The sequence below is a fragment of the Tamandua tetradactyla genome, chromosome 4 (genome assembly GCF_023851605.1).
Source record: "Tamandua tetradactyla isolate mTamTet1 chromosome 4, mTamTet1.pri, whole genome shotgun sequence".
Lineage (NCBI taxonomy): Eukaryota > Metazoa > Chordata > Mammalia > Pilosa > Myrmecophagidae > Tamandua > Tamandua tetradactyla.
The window spans coordinates 61666281-61693208 of NC_135330.1; the positions used below are offsets into that span (position 1 = coordinate 61666281).

The 26928-nt window shown below is 45.0% G+C and overlaps 1 protein-coding gene and 2 long non-coding RNA genes across 22 annotated transcripts in view; 2 read left to right on the forward strand and 1 right to left on the reverse strand.

Annotated features, from left to right (window-relative positions):
* Window positions 1–26928, reverse strand: part of PLEKHA6 (pleckstrin homology domain containing A6) — a 151412-nt gene that overhangs the window by 47804 nt on the left and 76680 nt on the right. The window contains exon 1 of one of the 12 annotated variants that reach the window (XM_077157509.1): window positions 24875–26568. The exons of 7 other annotated variants lie outside the window; for them this stretch is intronic. Coding sequence is in view for 2 of the 5 variants with exons in the window: in XM_077157498.1 (XP_077013613.1) it covers window positions 23–159 (137 nt within the window). In the remaining 3 variants the exon portion in view is untranslated. 4 more of the 12 variants (XM_077157501.1, XM_077157498.1, XM_077157506.1 and 1 more) reach the window with 4 other exon arrangements.
* On the forward strand, window positions 647–25008 carry LOC143680914 (uncharacterized). Of its 9 annotated transcripts, none has more exons than XR_013174238.1 (7): window positions 647–1258; window positions 6026–6134; window positions 6895–7145; window positions 8150–8217; window positions 18419–18603; window positions 19415–19643; window positions 24816–25008. It is a non-coding gene; the product is annotated as an uncharacterized LOC143680914 (long non-coding RNA). The 9 variants fall into 9 exon arrangements; XR_013174241.1 differs by having other exon boundaries at window positions 8147–8217; window positions 19555–19643; window positions 24816–25005; XR_013174237.1 differs by having other exon boundaries at window positions 19555–19643; window positions 24816–25003.
* The window catches only part of LOC143680915 (uncharacterized), a 4311-nt gene continuing 3343 nt past the window's right edge, over window positions 25961–26928 (forward strand). Inside the window, exon 1 of the long non-coding RNA XR_013174245.1 lies at window positions 25961–26212. This is a non-coding gene — a long non-coding RNA (uncharacterized LOC143680915). The remainder of the gene's footprint in view (window positions 26213–26928) is intronic.

The window sequence follows — 26928 nt, forward strand, 5'->3', positions numbered from 1 at the left end:
CTTCTAGGTAGTCCAGCCTCACCGAGCTAAGGACTCAGAGGGGCTGGGCGTGTGGAGGAGTCCCGGGCTGCCTTCCCATCTGCACAGCAGCAGCTCATGCCAGTCCGACCTGCAGGAAAGACAGTCCTCCCTGCCTCCCCGACTCCCAGCCCAGAGCATAGGTCCTTGAGCAGAAAATCAAGTTGTTTCTCAGAGCCCCTTCAGATCCTGTGGGCACAAGGATTAAATGAAGCTCCTAAGTCCTCTGCTGTTACTGCTGCAGCTGCTGGTGCCGGGAACCGAGATTGATGAAATCTCCTTTCTCTTTTCTCAGCCTGTCCAGCCTTCCTCTGGAGGGACAGGAGCATAATGAAGCCCCTCTGCCATGTCCCCTTGATCTTTTCCCTTGAGATACAGTGGAGGGTTGCTTGCCGTCTGCTTGGTGGCGGTCCAGCTAATGAGGTGCAATGCCCCCCAACTGCCAGCCGAGCAGACGGGCGTGGATGCTGTGGAACAAGAGCTGGTAGCAAGGACCCGAGCTTCCTTAGGCAAAATTGAAGGGAAACTTCTTTCCAAAGCTTGTTAGGAAAAGGGTGACCAATGGGGCTAAGAGGGGGTCACTGGATATTTAAATCTGAAAATCTTCCCAGATGCAATTGATAAATTCCAGCTGGTGACTGAGAGATCTGCTTGGAATAAGGAAGTTTGCATTGTCGTGCCTTCCCCTGAATTCTCCAGAGACAGAGTATGGTCAAATTTCTTCCTTTCCTAACGTCCTGCAGATCTTCAGATCCTTGGACTGGAGGGTCCATCTAAAGGTCATCTCTTCCATCCTCCTGCACCAGGCAAGCCTGCCCTCCAATCAGTCTTCATGATGTGTTTTGGTTGTTTGCAAAAAGTCCTAGCGAAGGAGGCTCCAGACACACTATTATCTTATATTGCTGAGATGTTCTTTCTGATATCAAATTTCAGTCCCTTCGGCTTTCAATATTATTCCATTTTGCCTTTGGAAGATGGAAAACAGAATACTTTCCGACTAGCATGGTTCTTTTTAGAGCACTCAGGCATTCTGCTGACATCATAGTCTGTTGTTATAGCAATTCCGTGATGTCACACAGACACTGAAAGGGAGGGGCTAATTCAATTTTTTGGACTGAAGATGGAACTTAGTCAGGGAACAAAGCAATCAGTGAATGGAAAAGCAAATGGACAACATTATGATTTAACCCATGATGAGACATGCTTGTGGGATATAACTGGGCTCAACAGCTCCTGATATGTAAGCAGCTAATCTGAAATCTAAAATGTCAACATATTTAGCTGTTCAGTGGTACATTTTGCAAATGATTTATCCTGGTGACAAGATGTCTCAGTTTCCAGATGCCATCCTTGGCCTGTCCCAAATCCACAGTAGTATTTGTTGAACGAGTGAGTGACTGAATGAGTAAACAAAAGAACCTGTCCGTGCACTGATTCTTAGCTACCCGTACTTGGAGTTTCACATTCTATTACCAAGGGCTCCCCTCCCCTTGCTCTCTCTTAAATTAATTACTTCCTCTCCAGGAGAGAAGTTCTGTTTCTGCCCCCTCACTCCCTTACTCAGCCTAGCTCCCCCCTGAATATATAGCTTGGCTCTGATCCATCTTCATTAAGAGGGGAAGAAAATTAAGCTCATTTGCACAGGAGGAGGAGGGGATAGGGATGCACTGGGAAAATGAGTTTTCTTTCTCTAAAAGGGAAAAAAAATCCTCTTTCTCTTCAAGTTGAGCTCAGGGGCCTCCCACAGCCTTTGCTGAAGTTGGAAGTTAAATTACTTCTTCTATACCCAGTGCAGACAGCACGAGGGAATAGGAATGAAGCCTCACGGGTTTTCCCTGCTTGTTGAGAGCTCAGAAATCCTCAGGGTTAAGTCACTAGCTGGAGTTCTTTTCCTCTGCCACTAAACTGCACAGAATGACAGGTTTTCATTTTAGATTAGACACTGGAAAGAACTGACCAGGTACAGAACGTCAAAAGGGAAACAAGGATAGGTGACCCGTTTTCTCTTTCCTCCTCCCTTTTTGGGCATCAAGAGGCTTTCATTTTTCAGGGACCTAAATGCTTTTGAGTACATATCCAAGTGGACCCCTCTGATGCCATCAGAGAAAAGGGAGGATCCCAACCAGTACAGGAGATATCATGGTGGAGGCAGGGGCATCCCTAAAACTCCCGGTTGCCCAGCAGGGTATCACGTTACCCACCAAACCTGCGAGGCTGAGCCTGGATGGCAGGATGGCCCCGGAAAGGGAACTTGGCAAGACTGGGGTTCCAGCCCAAGCTACAAAATGAATTCACAGCGTGACTCAACTTCTTTGGCCCTTAGTTTTCTCATATACAAACAAGGTACCTTCTAATTCTATGTAATTCAAAATGCGAAAGTTCTATGCATAAGAGATAATGGCAGGAGAATTGGAGAGGCGGTCCCCTGAAACAAAGACGGCCGGCGCCCACACCACGCGCAGCCCCCGGACCAACTGAGAGAATTGGATCGGAAACCCCCAGGCCGCGGAGAACGGTGACGGGTGGGGGAGGCCCCTTCCAAACCCGTGACTCCCGGGGAACGTGCACTCTCTCGGGCGGGCCGCTGCCGCTGGCGCCCTCCCGCCACGCTTGTTGCCCAGGGCCGACTAGGAAATTCGGACGGGCTCTTTCCCTGGCTGCAGCGACCAGCAACTCTCCCTGCATTCGGACCCTGGGCCGGCTCAAGCCGTTTCGGCTAGCGAACCCCCAGGACGGCGAGAGTTTTCCAAAGTTTAAGGTCCCACAGCACCTTTTACTGGTGGGACCCGCAGACAAACGGGTGCCACGAGCGCCACCTACTGGGCAGGATAAGAAAAACAGAACCCAGAGATTTCACAGAAAAATATTACAACCTTGCTGGGTCCAACACCAAGAGAAATCTGAATAAATGCCCAGACGCCAGCAGCAGAAGATAACTGTCCACGCTCAAAAGATTGAGAATATGGCTCAGTCAAAGGAACAAACCAATAGCTCAAATGAGACACAAGAGCTGAGACAACTAATGCTGAATATACGAACAGAAATGGAAAACCTCTTCAAAAATGAAATCGATAAATTGAGGGAGGACATGAAGAGGACATGGGCTGAACATAAAGAAGAAATAGAAAAACTGAAAAAACAAATCGCAGAACTTATGGAAGTGAAGGATAAAGTAGCAAACATAGAAAAAATAATGGATAGCTACAATGATAGATTTAAAGAGACAGAAGATAGAATTAGTGATTTGGAGGATGGAACATCTGAATTCCAAAAAGAAACAGAAACTATAGGGAAAAGAATGGAAAAATTTGAACAGGGTATCAGGGAACTCAAGGACAATATGAACCGCACAAATATACGTGTTGTGGGTGTCCCAGAAGGAGAAGAGAAGGGAAAAGGAGGAGAAAAACTAATGGAAGAAATTATCACTGAAAATTTCCCAACTCTTATGAAAGACCTAAAATTACAGATCCAAGAAGTGCAGCGCACCCCCAAAGAGATTAGACCCAAATAGGCGTTCTCCAAGACACTTACTAGTTAGAGTGTCAGAGGTCAAAGAGAAAGAGAAGATCTTGAAAGCAGCAAGAGAAAAACAATCCATTACATACAAGGGAAACCCAATAAGATTTTGTGTAGATTTCTCAGCAGAAACCATGGAAGCTAGAAGACAGTGGGATGATATATTGAAAATACTAAAAGAGAAAAACTGCCAACCAAGACTCCTATATCCAGCAAAATTATCCTTCAAAATGAGGGAGAAATTAAAACATTCTCAGACAAAAAGTCACTGAAAGAATTTGTGACCAAGAGACCAGCTCTGCAAGAAATACTAAAGGGAGCACTAGAGTCAGATACAAAAAGACAGAAGAGAGAGATATGGAAAAGAGTGTAGAAAGAAGGAAAATCAGATATGATATATATAATACAAAAGGCAAAATGTTAGAGGAAAATATTATCCAAACAGTAATAACACTAAATGTCAATGGACTGAATTCCCCAATCAAAAGACATAGATTGGCAGAATGGATTAAAAAACAGGATCCTTCTATATGCTGTCTACAGGAAACACATCTTAGACCCAAAGATAAACATAGGTTGAAAGTGAAAGGTTGGGAAAAGATATTTCATGCAAATAACAACCAGAAAAGAGCAGGAGTGGCTATACTAATATCCAACAAATTAGACTTCAAATGTAAAACAGTTAAAAGAGACAAAGAAGGACACTATATACTAATAAAAGGAACAATTAAACAAGAAGACATAACAATCATAAATATTTACGCACCGAATCAGAATGCCCCAAAATACGTGAGGAATATACTGCAAACATTGAAAAGGGAAATAGACTCATATACCATAATAGTTGGAGACTTCAACTCACCACTCTCATCAATGGACAGAACATCTAGACAGAGGATCAACAAAGAAATAGAGAATCTGAATATTACTATAAATGAACTAGACTTAATAGACATTTATAGGACATTACATCCCAAAACAGCAGGATACACCTTTTTCTCAAGTGCTCATGGATCATTCTCAAAGATAGACCATATGCTGGGTCACAAAGCAAGTCTTAACAAATTTAAAAAGATTGAAATCTTACACAACACTTTCTCGGACCATAAAGGAATGATGTTGGAAATCAATAATAGGCAGAGTGCCAGAAAATTCACAAATACGTGGAGGCTCAACAACACACTCCTAAACAACGACTGGGTCAAAGAAGAAATTGCAAGGGAAATTAGCAAATACCTCGAGGCGAATGAAAATGAAAACACAACATATCAAAACTTATGGGACGCAGCAAAGGCAGTGCTAAGAGGGAAATTTATTGCTCTAAATGCCTATATCAGAAAAGAAGAAAAGGCAAAAATGCAGGAATTAACTATCCATTTGGAAGAACTGGAGAAAGAACAGCAAGCTAACCCCAAAGCAAGCAAAAGGAAAGAAATAACAAAGATTAGAGCACAAATAAATGAAATTGAAAACATGAAAACAATAGAGAATATCAATAAGGCCAGAAGTTGGTTCTATGAGAAAATCAATAAGATTGATGGGCCCTTAGCAAGGTTGACAAAAAGAAGAAGAGAGAGGATGCAAATAAATAAGATCAGAAATGGAAGAGGAGACATAACTACTGACCTCACAGAAATAAAGGAGGTAATAACAGGATACTATGAACAACTTTACGCTAATAAATACAACAATTTAGAGGAAATGGACGGGTTCCTGGAAAGACATGAACAACCAACTTTGACTCAAGAAGACATAGATGACCTCAACAAACCAATCACAAGTAAAGAAATTGAATTAGTCATTCAAAAGCTTCCTAAAAAGAAAAGTCCAGGACCAGATGGCTTCACATGTGAATTCTACCAAACGTTCCAGAAAGAATTAGTACCAATTCTCTTCAAACTCTTCAAAAAAAAAAAAAGAGATAATGGCAATGATCATTGCTTAAAAACCAATCAACAAATATATCAGGTACAGGAGCTAGCAAAATGAAAGAAAACAAAACATACAACCAGTTCCAGACTTGAAAAGGCTGTGCCTGGGGGTTGGGGGATGTGGCACCAGGGACAAGTGTTCCAGATGTGCCAATACCAACAAGTTAAGGAGGAAAGGGGCAACTCCCCTCCGTTTTCTAGGCATTTCTCTATCTAGTTAGGGCCTCTCTACAGTTCAAAAGGTAGTGTCAGGCCCTAAGTCCTTATGAGAGCCTCACTATGGAGGTAACAGCTGTGTTCTCATTAATCCCCAAACTCGTCCTTGAGAATCAGCATTCACCTGAGAAACACATAGTCAAACGCAAAATGATCAATCCAGGTCTATATGACCCTTTACAGGAGCACGCGTGCACACACGCACACACATGTGTACTGAGGCTGGGCACCTAGCACCCCCACCATGATTAATACGGAATTAGAGAAATACACTCAACTCCTTCCACCCTCTGGGTCCCTCTTGGTTATCTGCCGAATACCACGCGGCTTCATTTCCATAGCTCCTGAGAAATCTGCTGACAGAGAATTAGCCCAGGCTCAGCTTTCCCCATCCTGAGAATGCCGTGGCTTCTGGCATTACAGCTCATTTGGTGGAGAGAGGACTGTGAGGTGAGTGGGAAAGAGGGCTGCCTGCTGTCCATCCCTCCCACTTCCTTCTCTCTCCCAGCTAGCAAATTCCAAGCTGAGACTGTTCCCACTCCAGGGAGGATTTCAGCTGCTGACAGATTTCCTGCTCTCCGTCTCCCCTCTGGATCACATAATATGTTCAAGGAGGCTTATCTGCTCCAGCATTCTGTCCCAATTAAAAACCAACTCAGTTTATATTTCCAACCATCCTGATGTGCGATTCCTGAAGCTCCCTTCAGGTCATTCCTAGGAGAAAGCACATACTCCCCTAGCCAACTTCTCCCCACCAGAGCCCTCTTCTTTTCCTGTCTATTGCTGCCACACCAAGATGCTGAAAAGGGTCGGCCCTGGGCAGCAGCTCTGGGTATTTGCAAGTAAATTGCAAGCACCCAAAAGGAGCCCATTTAAAGGGCCCTAACACTTTCCCATGTGCTACCTACAGATCAAATTACTACGTCTGCAGGTACCAGGGCCAGGACCCAGACACTGCTGGCCAAGTTGTAAGTGACTCTCATGCAACCTTGTCCTCAGCTCTCTTCTCTCCTCTCTGCTGTCTTCTTTTCTGCCCTTGGCCCACCCTCCTCCTATGCCAAAATGGTATGAATAGGGTGTCTTCCCCCAAGCAAGCTGGGAGTACCCTAAAATACTGAGTTACTGCGCTGACTGTTTAGGAGATAAGGCCCGTGCTGTTCCCTTTCCTGCTTAGCCTTGCCTACCCTACCCTTTCACCTCCCACCTCCAGGGTCAAGATACATGCTCTCACCTGCTGTGGCCTTTATGGAACACTGGGGAAATTGCACCCTGAGCTCAGGCCCTACCTCAGGTAGAAAACAGAGGAGCTGGCTTGTGATCAAGAGATGGAAATCACAAACCAGGAGCCAGATGCAGTTTTCCTCCCTTCCATCATATTATGCAGCTGTCCTTCTCCAGCCTCTCATACCATCTCCAGCCCCTGCCCTGGCTTTGGATCTCCTCTTATTCCTATGATGTCAGGTAAGGGGAGGAGGGACTGTGTGCTCTTTAGTCAGGGCAATGGGTTCATTTGGGGGGAGGGAGGAGGGGAGGGAAGAGAGGGGGAAGGAGTTCCACCAGGGGAGCTTTGTATGGAATTCATGCTCTTTTATGCTCTTCTTCTACTCTAGCTTAGAATGTCTTATCTTATACTAATTATTTTACTTTGCGGAATTCCATTTGTCTTCTGAAAAATGAAAGCAACACAATGAAGGTGGACATTCAGTATAACCAGGCCAGTCATTAAAATAATAAAAACAATAATGAAATTCTTCTACAATGGTAGTTAAGAGCTGCTCCACCAAGCCTCTTGAGTGCCCACACCCCACATCTCCAAGACCCAACAACAAAGGGTTAATGTTTGGCACCACCGGTCCCCCAGTGTCCTTTATGGTTGATAAATTATTGAACATCATTCCTGGGAAAGTTATAACTTAACCTTCAGTTGGAACACTAAAGTCTCTTCCAAATGTTAAGAACTGTGATTCCACGACCCAGAAGTTGTTCTGGGCAAGATGAGAACATTTTTCCCTTTTGCTCTGACCCAACTTGGAGAACTGGGACAACCCAGCTCCCTGGAGCTCCTCACATTCCTTGTACTGGGCACTCTTGTTTTGTTTCCTGCTAAGGGGAAGAAGAGATGAAAGAAGGTGGGAAAGAGCTACCCAAGCCTCCAGCTCCAGCTTTTCCCTCTCTCAGCTTTCCCTTGAGTGGTCCCCCAGTTAAGCCAGATGGAAGCAGAGAAGAAAAATAAAAAGGTTCCTGCAACCCCCTTCCCTTCGGCCTCCAAATCGCCTTCTCCTGGCAGTCAGCACAAGGAAAGGGTCCCAAGGATAACAGGGCAGGGCAATAATTAATTACACCTCCTCCCCACAGCTCTGAGTTCTATCCCAAACCCCACCCTTTGGAGCTGAGGCAGCCCAGCTGTCAGCTTCCGGGCCTGCATAAGGTCACTCAAACAATCTCTCTCTTTCCTCACTCAGCAGATTTGGTTCTGGTGTCCTACAGAGGGTAGTCAACCCCCACCCCATCCCACAAGGAGGAATTTTAGAAAGTAAGTGTTTGGAGAGCAATGGCACTGGGCTGATCTGCTCCTTCCCTAGTCTCAAAAGCTGCAAATGTCTTCTTGGTTGCTAATCTAGCAATGTGAGAGGGCCAAGCTGTTCTGGACCTTAGTTTCCTCATTTTAATAATAAAATAGTGGTAATAAGTAATGCCTTGTTCAGTTGACAATGCAAATTTCCCACCTGATCAGACAACAAAGAAAGAAAAGTGATGATGTGCTCAGAAGGGCTATGGAACAAAGGGGGAAGAAATGAAGGTCACTTGGACTCTGGTCTCTGCATTGGGAGGAAAGTAAGGCCTATTTCACAGTGAGGGAAGCAGAGGTTCATTGCCCCATGCTTGGTTTCTCCCACTCCCTGCTATCTGCCCAACCTGAGCTCCTTGTCACAAGAAAAGAAGAGGGAGAGAGCTTCATGACACAGTGGGGGGACTCGGGCTTCACAAGGTGCTCTCCAAGAACACAGAATGAAAGTCACAAGTCCTCTCACTGGTGAATGCTGTGGGCTCCCAGGCGTGATGCGGGGTCAGGGGTGGTCATAAATGTCAGTCCAAGAGCAGCTGCCTGAGCGCACAGGTGTGGAAGGGCAGTGGCATACAAACTGCCTAGGGCGTGGCCGCCTCCATCTCTGTGCTGTGCCCACTGTATCACGTGCAGTAGGAACCGAGTGATGGTCTGATGGTCTGGCGGCGGGGCCAGGCCAGTGGAGGCCAGTGGACTGCATCGTGGAGGAGGGACAGGCAGGTGCCATTCTTGTTAGGGATGTCGAATTGTGCCGGTGAAAGAGGCAAGAGCTCAGTCTCAAATCCCTCTCACCAGCGGCTCCGATGGATGAGTCCCATCTGCTCCCCTGCTGCCTCTTCCTCCCCACTTCTCTGCTGGCCAGCCAGACTCTGATAAGATTCTGCAAAGCAGAAGCTTTGTCTGGGGAAGAGGGCAATAAATCAATTGGCGCAGAACAGGAGCTGGGGCTGCTGCCCTAGAGGAAGGAGCCTCCTAACGCTTCCATTTGCACGGGGCAGGGGGTGGTAAGGGCAGGTGGGCTGGCGGCACCTAGTTTTAGTGCTGCTCACCCACCCACGGAGCAGACCAGACAGAAGGGTAAGCCGGGGTGCTTGGATATCGGTGGGCCCTGAGACTGAGTCTGCCCCCCACCTGACAAGGGAGGGCTGAACTGGTCTTCTCTCTTAGGGAGTAGCAGGAAAGCTGGAGCACAGATAGATGGTGGGGAATTCTGAGCACCTCCTTTTGTCAGGAGCAAGGAGACTGGGATTTCTCATGTACTTGGGGAGCTTGCCAAGGACACTGAGGGCAGCGGAATCTCCCCAGATGGCCGTCTGCAGTGGGGAAGATCCAATGGAAGCCTGGCAACACGGACCACCAGTGAAGCCGGCCAGAAAATGACTGACTGGGAAGAGCACCACTGTCCTCCTCCTGAGAACAGCCCTTCCCAAGCTCCCCTGACTTCCGACAAGGGAACAATGGAGCTGGGAAGGGAAAGGACTTGAGAGCTTTTGAAGAAAGCTGTCACATGAAGGTCAAGAATGGGCAGTGTGTGGATCGTCTTTAAGGAAAAGGGTAAAAGCAGTGGCTTCGGAATCAGGAGCCTCTGGAGCTGACCACTTCACATCTCTGGGGCTGTTACCCCATCTGTCACATGCAGCAATACAGGGATTGCTGGAAGGAATAAATAAGATTACATATATAAAAACAGCTAGAATGGCGGGCCACAGAGGCTCAGCAGGCAGAGTTCTCACCTGCCATTCTGGAGACCCGGGTTCGATTCCCAGTGCCTGCCCATGCAAAAAAAAAGCTAGAAGAATGCTTTGCACAGAATAGTTTCTCGGTACATGTTTGATGTCATCATCATTCATAAAATAAGGAAGTGGCACCAAATCTGTACAATCCAATTCAGTAGCCACTAGCCACATATGGCTGTTAATTTTTTTTAATTGTGGTAATATATACACAAAACAATTTCCTGCTTTACCCATTTTTAAGTGTGTATTTCCATGGTATTAATTATATTCATGTGTTGTGTTATCATCCTCACCATCCATTACCAAAACTTCTTCATGACCCCAAACAAAACCTCTGTACCTAATAAGCAAAAATTCATCATTTTCCATTCTCCCAGCTTCTGCATCTATTTTCTGTTTCTAAATTTGCTCATTCTAGATGTTTAAGTGGTATCATATGTTCTCTAAGTTGTCTTCCAGTTCTAATATTTTTGGATTCCATGAAATATTTTATTGCAAACCAGTTTATCCTTCTACCGGCTCATATGTGCTCAGTGTCCTCAGGGAATACAAGTAAGTTCCTTATAGTCTGAGGTTAACCCATAAAAAGGATGGGAAATCTGCTGGCAAAAATAAAAGGTAAAAATTAAAAACCAAATGAAACATTTCAAAATCCAATCAAAATTAATCTGGATAATCCATTTTTTAAAAAATCATATGTATTAAGACTCCTTTCTAGTGTCTGAAAATATGGTTACTAACAGCCGTACTGGGGGCAGGCCATTTGGAAAAGGTGATAGAGCAGTAGGGGACCTGCTCCTCTCTCCTACCCTCCTTTTTGTTCTGGGGTTGGTCAATTTCTGGCAATGCTGGAGGGAAGAAGAAAGAAAGGTCTTTTGGCAGAGCCCTTTGGTACAAAGGATGGGGGGCTGGCATGGAGGGGAGCAGAGAGAGCAGCTGCTCCAGGGATAGGAGGGTCATGAATATTCTTTCCCCTACACCTTCCCTATCCCTCGCCCCTGCACCCACCTAGGCCAGGAGCCCAGAAAAACAATCTATTTTTTAAATTAAAAAAAAAAGCACAGGAAACAGGTAGCAGAGTGTCTACTGAAAACCCTGACTTGTAGAAGGAGAAGAGAAGATTTAGAGAACTGGAAGAGACAATCTCAGGCCTAGACCTCAGAACAGTGGCCACTGGCTACAGCCCAGATATGGGAAAGAGGGGACCTGGGGGGAGGCAGGCAGGCAGGGGTCAACCAGTAAGGGACACTGCAGCCCCCTGTCCCTGTCTCCCTGGGATGTAGTGGCCCCAAAGGTTGACTGAGCAAGAAAGCTGTAACAAGTAGGAATGAGATACCCTGGGAGGGGAGTAGAGAAAAGGAAAAGGAAAGAGTGCTGGTTGGTTCTGGCCAGGACAGAAGCCAGCCTTGGTCAATGACAACTGAGTTACCAGGTGAGTCTACTTATACCTGTCGGAGTAAATGAACAGCTGTTCCACTGCTGCAACTTCTGGCTGGCCTTGGGAATAGAATTGGCTACATAATTTGCAGGGCCCAGTACAAAATAGAAAATGCAGGAGCTCTTGTTTAAAAATTAAGAAAGTCAAGATGGCAACAGAAAAGCATTTAAACCAAGTGTGAGGCCCTTGGGAGTGTGTGGGGCCCTGTTTGATGGCACTGGTCACATGCCCAGGACATAGGCCCTGCCTGGAATAACAACCCCTCTGTGCTCCTTCTCCTGGGAGTATGAGGACAGAAGATGGCTAGTCACATCTATGGCTAACACTTCATACAAGGCAGAACTTGACAAGTATCCCTTTTGTCCTCCTATACTCTACTTCCCCTTCTTTCTGGCCTTCAAATGCCCAGAAACTTGGTGTTTTACTTGGGCCCTGCTGGGGCTAGTGCTGGCACCTCCCCCTCATCGTGCCTGGTTTCTGTTTGCCATCAGCAGCCTGGCCAGAGGAAGCACCAGAGCTGAGAGCCACCAGGGCGCTGGGGTGATTTCATCTCCCCAACTTGCCCCCAAGACAGGCACCGGAAGTATGTTACTATCCAACATGCCCTTCCAGGACCAAATACCTGCCTAGGTCCAGCCGTGACATCACTATTATGCTATCAGAATCTTTTCCTCCCAAGCAAGAGGCAGGGGAACAAAAGGGCTCCTAGCTGTGAGAGGGGTAACATCAACATTTCTCCTTGGGAGACAAATTAGTGTCTCGTTTTTTATCACATGGGCACATACAAGTTCACACATACACATACACATCGGCTGAGCCCAAACGCCTGGCACAAGCTAGACGTGTCATCACATCATGAGAAAGTTCCTGGAGCAAAGAGCACACACTTTTCAGAGGGTGAGGGGATAAGGGACCTGAGAGGGAAGAGGAAGAGGAAACAACAGAAGAGAGGTCTAAGCCCCAAAGATTGTTTTTCTCTCTACCCCAAAGATTGTTTTTCTCTCTACCTGGATCTCAGTAGCGCTCCCACATGACAAGTTTGTCATACTGAGTTAAGAGTTCTTCCTCCAGCTCCCTGCACCCTGCCCCGCAGCCCCCATCCTGTCTGTCCCACCCAACCTCTCCACATCTGACCCTGCTGAGTAGAAAGAATAAAAGACCCAAGCACAGCCATTCCAGTTTCTGTGGACTGGCTCCCTTCCACCTTCCTTCTGTGGCCCTGTACTGGTCTATCAGCCCGCAGCAGAGGCCGAGGCCCCTTCTGCTCTGAGCTGCTGAGCCCTTCTCTCGAGACAATGGCTCAGAGAGAAAGAGAGAGAGGGCAGCCGCTCCAGCTTTGTGTGCAGGACATACAACCCACTGTCTCAGCATCAGGACAGACAATGGGTCTGCAGCCCCAGGGGCTGTGCTAAGTAGTCCACCCTCTTGGACTAAAACAATTCTGAAGGTTTCCTTCCAAAAAATAGGAATGATATTGAAATCTGGTTGCAGAGCAGAGAATCTATATCTGGTTCTAACAAAAGCCCACCGCAGCTGATGGAGTAGGTCTGTCTACTGTTTCCTTACCTGTTCCGGAGCTGCCCAGACAAACCTACACCAGGCAGATACCCACTCACTCACTCACAGGCCCTCCTTTGCCGCCCCTTCTGCTTCCTCTAGCCCTGACTCCTCTCACACTCAGGAATAGGAAGAAGGTTTTCCCCTACTCACCAGGTCCCTGGTGGGTAGCAATCATTAACAGCCGCACGTGCTCAGTGGCCGTAACCCCTTCAGCGCTGGTAGCCTCCAACTGGCTGATGGACGGTCCTGCCCCCTTGCCCAGCCTGGAGCAAGTGGCTACTCTCACCTTGATGCCATCCACCTGAGTAACACAGCTGCAGCCCATGTGGAGAGGGAAAACCTTCTCATCCCACCCAGGCCACCCTGCCTGATTGGAGCACAGACGCAACCTGAGGCGCTTGGCTCTGGCACGATGCCCAATTGGATGAGCCGACATTATGAAATATTTGCTTGGCGGGCCAATAGAGGAGCCAGGATCTGGGGGAGGGGATGATATTTTTATTTATTCCTGGAGGAGGGAGAGCAGACAAAGGTAGTCATAGCATCCCTCGCCCTGGGAGGGGAGGCAGTGGGAAAGCAGTCTTCCAATCCACGCAACTGCCTCAAACTTCTGTGTCCAGGCACAATGCAGTAGTAACCTTTGAGGACTTCTAAGAGATTTGAGCTACTGGGCTGTTTAGCTACAGAGTTTCTTTGCCTTAATATCTCCCTGCCCTACACTCAGGAGTTTGGAGCGTGGAACTAAGAATTGTAATAGAAACTAAGAGGGGAAACACATCAACAGGCAAGAACTGCTTACATCTGCATAAACTACATAATTATAGGTATTCTTCAAATTTCAAAGTTAAAGAAATCATTTTTGCATCTCTGGTGGACCCTGATAAAAGGCAGGCAGGAATGAGTCAGGACAATTCCTCTCTTTAATCCCTTTAAAAATAGGCAACTGATTGGGGAAATCTAAATCCAGCATAAAGTATATCTATCTACATGTACGACACATGCAAAGCTATGCAGATATGTGCAAATGAGCAGCTCTAGGCTTTGCAGAGTAAGTCTTTGCCAGGATTTTCCTCGTTTCCGAAAGAATTAAGCAGTCTCCAAACCCTATATCAGAGCATCTCGAGCTCAATAAATATACATTTATTGAACATTTATTACATACAAAGCAGAGCACCATGGATATAAAATTAGAGCCATTGCCTTTAGGGAATTTACAATCTAGTAGGGCTTTTTAGCCATGCTCATAAACATGACAGATATTCATTCAATGGGATACCAGTGTCCTCTCTCTACATACCCACAATTCATATCCCCTTCTCCTTTCAGGCCCCAGGTGAGTGATTTGGCTGTTCTACCTTTTGCCAGTCTGTGTCTAGTAACTGGCACCTCCTCTTTATTACCCCTAGTTCCTGTTTGCTTATTAGTAGTCCAGCTACAGCAGCCCAGGATCCTAGCTTAAGCCAGCCCCTGGCTTTATCTTATCTCCTGGGCTGCCTTCCCAGTGGCCTGAAGGCTGGCTTGCCCTGGTCTCTTAAAGGGGCTATGCTGCATTCCCACTTGCTCCATTCATCCTCAAGAATACCCCAGAGATATGGGGTATCCCTCCACTGCAGAGGGTCAGAATTCATCATACTACCTCATACACACACACCCTTTTCAGCCACGGGTTGCTGCAAGGCTGCTACTCAAATGACCTATTGGTTTAAAACAGGGAAAGACACAGATTTTTTTTACATGCCATTTTAAATGCTTATCATATCATGCAAACGGCCCTGTATCTCCAGTAGGATTCCTGCTCTGTTAAATTGAGTTTAAAAAAAGAAAAGAAAAAGAAAAAAGGAGGAAGGAAGGAAGGAAAGTCTGTCTCAGGATACAAAGTCACTACAGAAAAATCAACTGTATTTCCAGCAATTGGACATCAAAATTTTTAAAATACCATTTTCAAGCATTAAAAATATGAAACACCTAGGAATCAACATGACAAAAGATGTGCAAGACCTAAACACTGAAAACTATAAAACATTGCTCAGAGAAGTTAAGTAAAACCTAAATAAAAGGAGAAATAAACTGTGCTCATGGATCAGAAGATTCAATACTGTTTAAGGTGTCATTTTCCCCATATTTTTCTATAGATTCAAACAATCCCAAAATCCTAGCAGGCTTGTTATAAAAACTGAAAAGATGACTCTAAATTCATGTAGTAGTACAAATCATTTACAATAACCAAAATAACTGTGAAAAGAAGAATAAACTTGGAGGACTTACTCAACCTGACTTCAAGACTTATTATAAAACTATGGTAATCAAGACAATGTGGTATTAGCAAAAAGTTACATAAAAAAAGGATGGAACAGGGACAGGCCACGGTGGCTCAGCAGGCAAGGACGCTTGCCGGCCATGCCAGAGGACCCGGGTTCGATTCCCGGTACCTGCCCATATTAAAAAAAAAAGGAACAGAAGAGAGACTCCAAGAATAAACTCACACATATATGGTCAATTTATTTTCAACAAAGGCGCAAAGGCAATTCAGAGAACGATGTCTTTTTGATACATGGTACTGGAAAAACTATATACAAAAAAAAAAAAAAAAAAACTTGACCATACATTTTAAAAATTAACTCAAAATCTCAAAATGTATCACAGATCTGAATGTAAGAGCTAAAACCGTAAAATTTCTAGAAGAAAACATAGGAGTAAGTTGTAATGACTTTCGGTTTGGCAAAGATTTCTTAAGCCACAAAATGTACCAACTATAAAGAAAAATAAATTGAAGTTCATCAAAATTAAAAATATTTGCTCTTTAAAAGACACATGAAAATGAAAAGGTAAGCCATCAGCTAAGAAAAAATATTTGTAAGACATATAGCTGCCATAGAACTTTTATCTAGAATGTATAAGGAACTCTTATAACATAATGTTAAGATAATAAAAAATGCACAAAAGATTTGATTAGACATTACATCAGAGAAGATATATGGATGTCAAATAACGCACATGAAAAGATGCTCAATGTCATTAGTCATTACAGAAATGCAAACTGTAAGTTGCATTTCACAGTAAGTTGCCACAAGATGCCCACTTCCAGAACAGCTAAAATTAAAAGACTAACCACACAAAGTGCTGGCGAGAACATGGAGGGACTGGAACTGTCATAAAACCATGGATGAGAATGGAAAACAGTACATCTACTTGGGAAAACGGGTTGGTAGCTTCTTGAAAATTTGAAACATGTACCTATCATACAACGCACTGATTCCACTATCAGGTATTTACCCAGAAGAAACGAAGGTGTATGTCTGCATAAAGACATGTATACAAATGTTCACAGAGACCTTATTCACAATAGCCCTAAACTGCAAACAACCCAAGTGTCCATCACCAGACAAACACGGTACATGTAATAATCCATACAATGGAATACCACTCAGCAATAAAAAGAAATGAAGTATGAGATTTTGTAGGTTTGTCCAGAGTGATGCCCCAATAAATCCCAGAGTGATTTAAACAGTGAATAAAAAAGTACTTGCAAAGTTTCCCTGGGGGAATGACAAGAAAGGGAGAAAATTCAACTTCCCCATATGGAGAATTCCTGATATTCTCACAAGCAATGGGGACAAGCAAAGCAATAGGCCGAGCCCTCAATCTTGGGGTTTGTTCATATGAAACTTCTCCCTGCAAAGGATAGGCTACGCCTACTTAAAATTAGGCCTAAGAGTCACCCCCAGAGAACCTCTTTTGCTGCTCAGATGTGGCCTCTCTCTCTCTCTCTCAGCCAAAACGACAAGCAAGCTCACTGCCCTCCCCCTCTCTACATGGGACATGACTCCCAGGGGTGTGGACCTTCCTGGCAACGTGGGACAGAAATCCTAGAATGAGCTGGGACTTAGTATCAAGGCAATGAGAAAACCTTCTAGACCAAAACGGGGAAGAGAGAAGTGAGACAAAATAAAGTATCAATGGTTGAGAGATTCCAAACAGAGTTGAGAGGTTATCCTGGAGGTTATTCTTATGCATTATATAGATATCACCTTTTTAGTTAAGGTGTAATGAAGAGGCTTCAGGGAAGTGCCTGAAAATGTAGAGCTGTGTTCCAGTATCCATGTTTCTTGAAGATGATTGTATAATGATATAGCTTTCACAATGTGACTGTGTGATTGTGAAAACCTTGTGTCTGATGCTCCTTTTATCTACAGTATGGACAAATGAGTAAAACATAGGGATTAAAAATAAATAAATAATAGGGGGAACAAATGTTAAAATAAACTTAGTAGATTGAAATGCTAGTGATCAATGAAAGGGAGTGGTAAGGGGTATAGAAAAAAATAGGGGAAACAAAGGCTAAAATATATTGGGTAGATGGAAATACTAGGAGTCAATGAGAGGGAGGGTAAGGGGTATGTATGTAAGGGATTTTTTCCTTTTTCTTTTCATTTCTTTTTCTGAATTGATGTAATTGTTCTAAGAAATGATCATGGTGATGAATATACAACTATGTGATGATACTGTGAGTTATTGATTTATATACCAAGAATGGAATGATCATATGGTAAAAATGTTCGTGTTTGTATGTTTAAAAAATTTTTTTAAATAAAAGAAGAAATGAACTATTGGTTATATGCAACCACATGGATGAATCTCAAAATAATTATGCTGAATGAAAGAAGCCAGATCCCTCCCTTCCCAAAAACAGGTACATACTGTCTGATTCCACTTATATAAAATTCTAGATGATACAAATTAATCTATAGTGACAGAGCGCAGATCAGTGGTTGCTTGAGGATGGGGACAGAGAAGGGATTATTAAGAGGCATGGAGAAGTCTTAAGTGATGGATATGTTCATTATCTTACTTATCATTATAGTTTCACAAAATGCATCAAATTTTACCCTTTAAATAAATATGTGCAGTATGTTGTATATCAATTATAACTCAAAAAGGTATAAAGAAGAAAAGAAAAACCTTCAGCTAAAATTAAAAAAAGTTCCTGAGCCTTATTCACAATGATTTACATCACAATGGCGTGTGTGTGCGCACAGTTGTCGGCAGGTAGGCAGGGATTCTAGCCTTTCCTAAGGACCAGACTTGATTTAACAGAAATGCTGGTGAAAGGCAAAGATGGAAGTGGCACAGAATCAGCCTGTACTCCCCTCATGGATTTAGGTCAAATAACATGAGAGACCTGAAGAAGGTCTTTATCAAAATAAAGGATTTTTTTTTAAGATAGAAGGGGAAATAGCAAGCAAAATGATGGTTCACAAAGCACTGTTGCCGTTATCTCATTTGGTTCTTTCACAGTCCTAGGAGGTAGGAAGATGTACTACCACCCTCATTTTACAAAAGAAACTGAATTTCTGAGTTAGGAGTCTTGGCTAAGATAACCCACCCCTTACCCCATGGAGGCCAGCTAACCTCAAGTCTTTCTGCCCCAATCCAGAGCTTTTTCCCCCGTTGTGACAGACCTGTCCCCAGCTGTGATCGTCCACCCTCTGCCCTGGTTCCCAGAGCTGTGTGTGAACCCCGAGCATCACGGCTAGTGACAGAAGTTAAAGAGGCTCCCAGGACGGAGACGAACGAGGAGGCAGGATCAGAATGGGATCAACTAAATGGAGAGCTGCAATGGTAAGGCAAGGAAAGCTGGTAGAGAAGAGAAGGATCCAAGGATCTAATTAGATCACACGTTTGATGGGAAAAGGGGTGGGGGGAATGAAACAAAACCACTCCCAAGGCAGGAAGATGGGTGGGTGTGGAAGCAGCTGGAAACTGTTAGAGAGCTCTGGGTCAGAGACCAGCTCCTACGCTCCGGGCCTCTGCACCCCTCTCTCCCTCCTCTCCTCTCTGTCCCCCACATCCCTTCTTTGTCCCTTGGGGCAGGAGCCCCATCATTCTCTGTCATTCCAAGAACAGGATGATCCTGTCTTTTTTAAAATATTAACGTTTTGTTCATCAAGAAATGTTTGCATTAATTTCAATTTTAAACAATATTCCATTAAATATTATTTATCTTGATTATGGAGGGGTTTTTTGCACTCTCTTAAAATTTGCAGTAAGTGGGGAGGTGGGAGGGTGCTGGAGAGACTGAGCAAAGCACAGAAAGGGTGAGATGGGTCCTGTACTCTAGAAAAACTCAACACATGAACAAGACTAAGAACTCTTCCAGATTAAAGGAGACAAAAAGAAGCATGATTCTGGGTTGGATTCTAATGACATTATTAGGACAACTGGTGGAATTTAAATAAGGACTGTATATTAGATGATTAGAATTGTGTCAGCATTAAATTTCCTGAAACTTTAAATTGTACTGTGGTTATGTAAGAAAATGTACTTGTTTTTAAAAAGAAAAAAAGAAGATAAAGAAAGTAAGGCTAGAGGGTGACAACTACTTGTGGGTGGCAATAAACCAGTCACCCTTCTCTTTCCCCTCCACTTCCAGGGAGCCCCAAGGGGGAACAGTAGGAAGTGGTGCTGGTAGGACAGCTTGTCCAGGAGTCAGGCCATTGGAAGGCTGGTTGGGCATTTCCTCCTGAAATGAAAATTAACCATGAAATCCCAAATCCTTCCCCACCCTCCAAGGAAGACTTGACAACTGTCACAGAAAGAAAAAGGAAATTAAAATCTATGGAAGTCGCGATGCTAGCAAATACTCTGTTTAAACTCAAGAGGTAGGTATTACTGCCCTGCTGTTACAGAGGAGGGATCTGAGAGGTCAGGTAACTCGCCCCAGGCTACACAGTAAGGAAGTGGGAGAATTGGGATTGGAGCCCAGGACACAGTCCAAAGCCAACTCTCTTCCCACTTGATGTCAATTGTGCAACTGGAGATTCCCTTCTCATGCATCATCCTACAAACTAATCCCTTAGTTTATTTTTCTTGAGTTGGCTCTGTATTGGTCTTGAGATTTGGAGCTCTGCAGTGACACTGCCCTGCCTCAGGGCTCCCGCAGTTACCACCTAAGGGACTTTGGGTGACTTAATCTCTCTGTGCCTTCATTCACCGTCAAAGCACCTGCCTCCCGGATTCGTCATAGTATTAAATGAGATTATACACGTAGAGAATTTAAAAGAGTCCGCACATCTAGTAAACATTCAATAAATAGCAGTAATCATTATCTATCTGCATCTGTCTTGGACTCTCCACCTTTACGAAGCAATGACCAGGTGTAATTTTAACTATAATACCCCTCAGCACTATTTTTTTTTTTGGCATGGGCAGACACCAGGAACCGAACCTGGGTCTCCAGCATGGCAGGCAAGAACTCTGCCACTGTGCCACCGTCACCTGCCCTACCCCTCAGCACTTTGCCACATAAAGATGGAAGCTAAATAATTGCTCCTAAAGAAGTTATCCATCAAGGTGGCTCCCGGAGATTCCTAAACCCAGTGTGCAATGCCTTTAAGTTGCCATCCTCCTCACTGAACATGCCTGTAAGTGACCCTCTGAGGCAGTTCCCTGCCCTCTAGCCTTAGGAGCAAGAATAAGCAACCCCTCAGAATCTCAAATAGGAGCAAGTTGTGTCCCTAGCATTCTTTGAACAGGAAAGGTAGATTTTTTTCGTGTCACAGCACACATGGAAATTGAAAAGACATCACTAGGCAGAAAAAACCGAGAAGACCTAACTTCTTGTGCTTACTTGGCACCCAACAAGCTGTACAATGTGGGTAGGTGCTGTACCCCTCCAGGGGAAGCACCTTGCCCCCACAGTGAATGGGAGGACAAACGAGGCCACTGAGCCCTGAGCGCTTTGCGTTTCATTGGGGAAAGCCCCTCTCTAATGCCCGATTTTCCATCTGAAGGCTTCTCCCCAATTTAGAGGCTTAGATTCCTCTGGGAAGAATCCACAGCACAAAAAGAAAAACAAACCAACAGATTATAGGTCCGGGGCCCGAAGTGGGGCAGGCCAAGGGCAGGGTGGCCGAAGGTCAAGAAGGGCAGTCAGATTCAGCCAAGCTGGTCCTACTATGGCAATAGCAGAACTGGAACAGGGCAACTTTCTAGCTATAAACAGAGACTTAAGAAGCCCCAAACCACACACAGACACACGTGTGAGGATGAGGGCACTGGTGTGCATGTGCTGAAAGGGCTGTATAAAGGGGGTGCAAGGGAAGGAGGGGTGGGGGGTGTACTGGTGTACATGGATGCAGGGGCAGATCCAGGTTTGTGGGGTCTAAAGTATATACAATTTGGGTGAGGGGGGTCCTCATTAAGAAAAAGAATAAAAAGCAAATTAGATGGGGCCTCTTGAAAAGGGGCCAGCAAGTGAGGGAGCCTGAAGCTAAGCTGCATGGCTTCACAGTAAACTTGCCCCCACGAACGTCTATATTTCTGAACGCTGGCACAAACTTGCACACATGTTTGTGAGCCTCCCTGTCCCTGTCTCAGTGCTGTTTCTCTTTCCTCTCACACAGCGCTTTGGCCTGACCTGATTTTTTTTTAATGGCACAGAGAACAAACTAGAGCCCCCACACATAGAAATTAAATTCCTCTCCACCTCAGTGCAGTGGGTTTTGCAACACCCCCGCCCCTGCAACACACCGTCTCCACCAAGGGCTGAGTGCCTCCCCACCTCACACACTTTGCCACGGGGGCCCCACCTTCTCCAGAGGGCATGGCAGTGGCCCTCCGAGCAGCCAAAAGGGGTGAAACCACAGCTCTCCCCACCGCTTGGCCCCTTACATTCCAGCCCTGCGCCCAGAGTTTGACCTTCTCTGCGGCTGGCTGCAGATGTGTTCTGTGTTACAGAAATAGAACGGCTCCTGGGCCCCTCCAGCCCTCCCTCTTCTCCACTCACAGATACCCCCACCTCACTGGCTCCAGCCCCCTCCCACACATTCCTCCCAGAGCACAACCTGGGCCGCCCCTCCTCCTCCTCCTCCCAGCTCTGGTTCTTCTGCTCCACGCCTATCCACGTTACTGTGGATGGAGGTTTAGGGGGTAGAGGCATGGCAGAGGACATTAAGAAAAAGGGGTACAGCATCATAAAAAGAATAAGAGAGAAGAGAAAAGATTTTAGCAACCAGTGTAGAGATGAAGACAAATTCAATGGAGAAAGTCACTGGCTAGCACATCCTTCTTCCTAAAACAATCTCTGAGCTCTCATATTTGCCTCTGATGTGACATTTAACTCTTTAGGAAAATATATGGTTTGTCTAAATAGAAACTGCTTTTCTCTTCTTGGAAAACCTCAGAACAAAGACAAATGCTCTTCCCTCATTAATTTTCTGCTTTCCAACAAAAGCTTCTACTATGTGGAAGCCACTGCACTAAGCACAAAGCTGTAAAGCGCAGAGACCCTGCTCTGGAGGAGCTGAAACATCGGATGGAGTTTTCTTCTGCTTCATCTGGATAGAACTGCTCAGCTCTTAGCTGCCTGATCAGAGGCAGAAGGCAAGGACAGCCCGGGAGCCAGACTGCCTGGTTTGAATCCTGGCAGTGCTTCTTACTAGCAGTGGGACTTTGGGCAAGCTGGTTAATCTCTCCATGTCTCAGATTCCTCATCTGCAAAGTAGGGGTTATAGTAGTTCTACCTCATAGGATTTGTTGTGAGGATTAAATGAGCTAGAACACATAAAAATACTTAATGCCTGCCATGCAGATAGTGGCTATCATCATTATCAGCATCCAAGCTCATGGAATGAACTTCAGTCCCCTCTACGTTGCTAAATATGAGTTGTTTCTAGTCAAAGATCCCAAGGGAGTTTGGGTTCTTATCAGATTTTGATTACCCAGAGTCCCCCAAAGTTCATCAGTGTGGGTGACAGAACATACTACTGCGTTCTCAGACCCCTTGTTTTCCTCTTCCTACACCTCCTCCCCCTCCCCTTTGGCCTGCCTGGCCTTCCATACCTTTCTTGTGGCTCTGAACTCCTGGAGCTTGTAGATGGGAAGGAGAAAGCTAGAGACGTTCCCTCTGCTATTTGCATGAGTAGGCAAGTGCTTTTTCTTCTTGTCTCTGGAGGCTACTGGATGAAAGGTAGTAGCTAGCCAGATAGCACTAAATTGCTGTATACCCTGGCCCAAACCCCTGCCCTGCACAGGCTAATGACATATTGACTGATTCAGTTCTGACCTAAACAAGATGGTGGACATTGCTCCTCCTCATGAGTCCAAGATGGAATAAGGGTCAATGGATTCAATTACCTATGAAAGACTGAATTTAGAAATGATGATGCAGTTGTGAGACTTTCAACACTGGCTCCTTAGTGTCTGATTACACAATAAAATATTTTACAGCGGACTTTACAAAAAGGACAGATCTTGATCTGTGGATTGGGCAGGGGAAGTGAATGGCCTTCAAGGCCCAGCTTCCATCCTCTTCTACTATGGGTAAGTGCAAGACACCCACTGCCAGGCCCTGGGCTCCTTCAGTCCCACTGCTGTGCTACCTACAAGCCTTGTCAGTCCCCATGGCCAGGCAGGAAATGGGCCAAACAAAAGAGGTCAAGGAGATGTGAGCTCTCTAAGTCAAACTCCTCTAGGCTTAGGGTCCAAGAAGGGCTAATGACTGCTAGAAAGCACTGACCCCTTTCTAGAAACTGCCTTCCACTTCAATACCCTCATGGTTATAATAGTAATAGCATGTTCCCTAAACCTGACTCCACTCTCTTAGTTCCCAGTGACTGGTCCAGGAGTAGCCACTTGATTTGAGCTCAGCCAAAATTCCTTCCCTAGGATGGTAATCAGGACTGAGAGAGAGTCAGTCCTTCTCCAGGTGACTGGCGACAAACAAGCTGCCACAACTTTGAGACATGTTCCCCAAGGGCAGTCATTATTCAGGGGAGAAGAACCTGCACTTTCCAAAGCAAATGAGGGTCCTTTAGAGACTCACAGTTCTCTCAGACCAAGAGATCCAGTTTGCCCCTTTGAAAAAACTTACATCCTTGTCACCAATTCTACAGGTTAATGGTCCCTTTAAGAAGACACCCCCCCCCCCACATCTGTTCTCTCTGGAGCAGATGTTCCTTGTTCCTATGGCAACTAACCTACCTCCCTTCTTAATGGGTTTCTTCCTAGTGAAGGACACAGGCCCCTCCCTCACTGGAGCAGCTGGCTCTCATACTGCTTAGAGCTTACTGATGGCAGGAAGGCTTCTTGCAGCAGACACATAGTCACAGGACTCCTTGGAGCCATGTGCCTGCATATTAAGAGTCCAGATCTTTCCTGACCTAGAGATGACTCAGAGACCCATTTGACAGCACTTAAAAGTAGGGGGAGGATGGTTATCTGTTATCTATGCCATTGCAGGACAACAGACCAATGTTCATCTTTCCAATAAAGTGGTAGAAGCACATTGTGTACCTTCAATAGACTGAAATAGGACTTCATTTGACCTTTTATTTCCCATATCACTAATAAAGACCTGAGAGACTTCCTAATTGAATTTTTCCTATTTCAAGCTGCACATGACTCTCATCCTTATCTAGGTTTTGTGATAAGACAATTCTCTCAAGACTGGTCACTATTCAAGGCAAGACTGCTGTCTACAGTCCAGGCAATGGGTGGGGAAGCAGGAAGTACTGTGCATTCCACTGGTTCTGTACGGGGTTGTTCCACTGCAGATGATGCTTCTCTCACTACACCCAACTTGACCCCATTTACTCTTGGCTCTTACAACCCCCATAAAGCCAGCTGGATTCATTTTGCAAGCCACAAAGTTGACTGAACTTTAGGTTCCTCTCTTCTGAGCCTTTAGTCTACTGAGTTCCCAGAAGTCAACACATAAATAAGATCAAGTCAATAAATTATCCCTGTCAGATGTGTGGAAAGTGTCTCCCTAATCAGTGAAGCTGCCAAAATCAGAGCTTATATTCCTACTCACAATTCTCCTTCATTCCTAGAGTGTTAAGGTATGCCATACCTCAGGAAGAAAGAGCCTGGCTTTGGGGGGCAAACAGACCTGGATTGGAATCACAGTTCAACCATCCACAGTTGGAAGAGCATGAGGCAAGTTACTGACCCTCTGTTAGCCCTAGTTCCTTTGTCTGCAAAATGGGAATATTAATTCTCACCTTATGGGGTTATAGGAGGTAATTCAGGACCAACAATGCCTTAAGAGTGTTCCAAAATCCACTAAGACCTGAAAAGTGAAAGTTTTTCCCTAACTCATCTGGTAGCAAAACCTGACCTACTAAGCAGCAAAGCATGACTTGAACTAGCAGGATACTTTCTTTAGCCTTTCTTTATTCCACATATATGACTATTTAGATGTCTTGTTGTAGACATATTAATATATTTTATTACATACTTGCTCCAGATCCTGCTGTATTACACTGTATGTATACCATGTACCATTTTAAAATCCACAGGCCCCAAGGGTTTCAAATAATGAATCGTGGAAATGTATATGTCATTCCTCCACCCCCTGAAGACAGGGGTTTCAGTAGTCACCAGAGTTATTTAAGCTAAAGATGCTGACAGCCATTCAAAACACTTGCCTAATCAACAGTTTGGAGCTAGTCCCTGGGTTTCTGCAGCCTTGAGCTGGCTCCCTGGAATGTAAATTGGCATGGGGAAAGACAGAGACTCCAAAGACCAGCCTATCAGCCTGTAAGAGTCTGCTGCTCCCCAACCAGAACAAAGCTGGCAACAGCAGTGTCTTGTTGTTATTTAGTTGGACTTCAGGTATAGACATGCCTGAAGATTCCAATCATGCTTCCCTCCTCCCCACCTCACTGGGCTTTTCTTCACCATCACCCTGCAGCTTTATTGGTACCACCTCATCCCTGGAGGCATTCTCAGGAGTATAAATGACTGAGGCACAGAGTAAACCAAGGGGGGAAACTGAAGTCTGTGGGCAGTTGAACTTAAGAAAGGAGAGATGCTGTGTTTAAGGGGCTGACGAAGATGGGACACTCCGGGGTAAGAAACAAGCATAGCCAACCCAAAGTGAAACAGGTTTGGTATGTTCCTCCTGATGCTGTTTCATTGCCTCAAGGGGCTTTTAAAATGGGAAACCATCACTGGCCAATAATAGTGAGTAATATTGGGTAATCCTTCTCAGATCTCTTGACTCTAGCTTTACATTTTAGGACTTACTGATACTGTAAGGGACTATGGAACTCTTCCAAGGCAGAATCATCCAGTTAGGCATCTCAGATCTGACCCTGCATCTGCTATCTTCAGAGCACACAGCTCAACCCTGTCACCTTGAGCCACTTTCCCAACATACATACAGTTGTTGGACAACAGATCTGCAATTACGAAAGAGGTGGTCAACTCTCCTTCTCTGAGAGTGGTAAGTTCTATCTGAAGTTCTTAGAAGTCCCACTGTCTGTCAAATGGAGAACTAAGGCATGAAGAGTTAAATGACTAGGATGATGGCACTCAAATTTAATTACCTTATTTTATAGGTGAGGAATCTGAAGCCCAGAGAAAGGGCAAATTATCCAAGACCATTTAGCTAGTCAGAGACAGAACTGACCCTGGCCCTGGAGTCCAGATACTCCTCTCCATAGCCTCACTATGACCAGGAAGAGTCATCTTTAAAGATCTCCATCATCTTTGCTGACCTTCACAGAAAAAACTATGCTGGCAGTATGACGGTGGCTCAGTGGCAGAATTCTCACCAGCCATGCCAGAGACCCAGGTTCAATTACCAGTGCCTGCCCATGTAAAAAAAAAAAAAAAAAAAAAAATTCCCATTTTCAACCTGCCAAACCCCAACCAGGACCATCCCAGCCAATCCTAAAGAACACCCAGGGCAATATATAAGATTCCACAAGGGTTCCATGTACTAGGGTAACTTTCCAGAAACCTACAACCTCCAGATGGATCCCTGGTCCAGATAAGTCCTAAAACCTAGAGGGCCCAGCCTCTCCAGAACATCAGATAATTCCATTTCCCTACCCCATATTAGTAACAGACCCTTCCAATATGAAAAAATTAGAATGGCATAACCCAAATACCCCTAAAGAGAGGGATGGAAAGATCAAAGGTGATGGTGGAGTTATA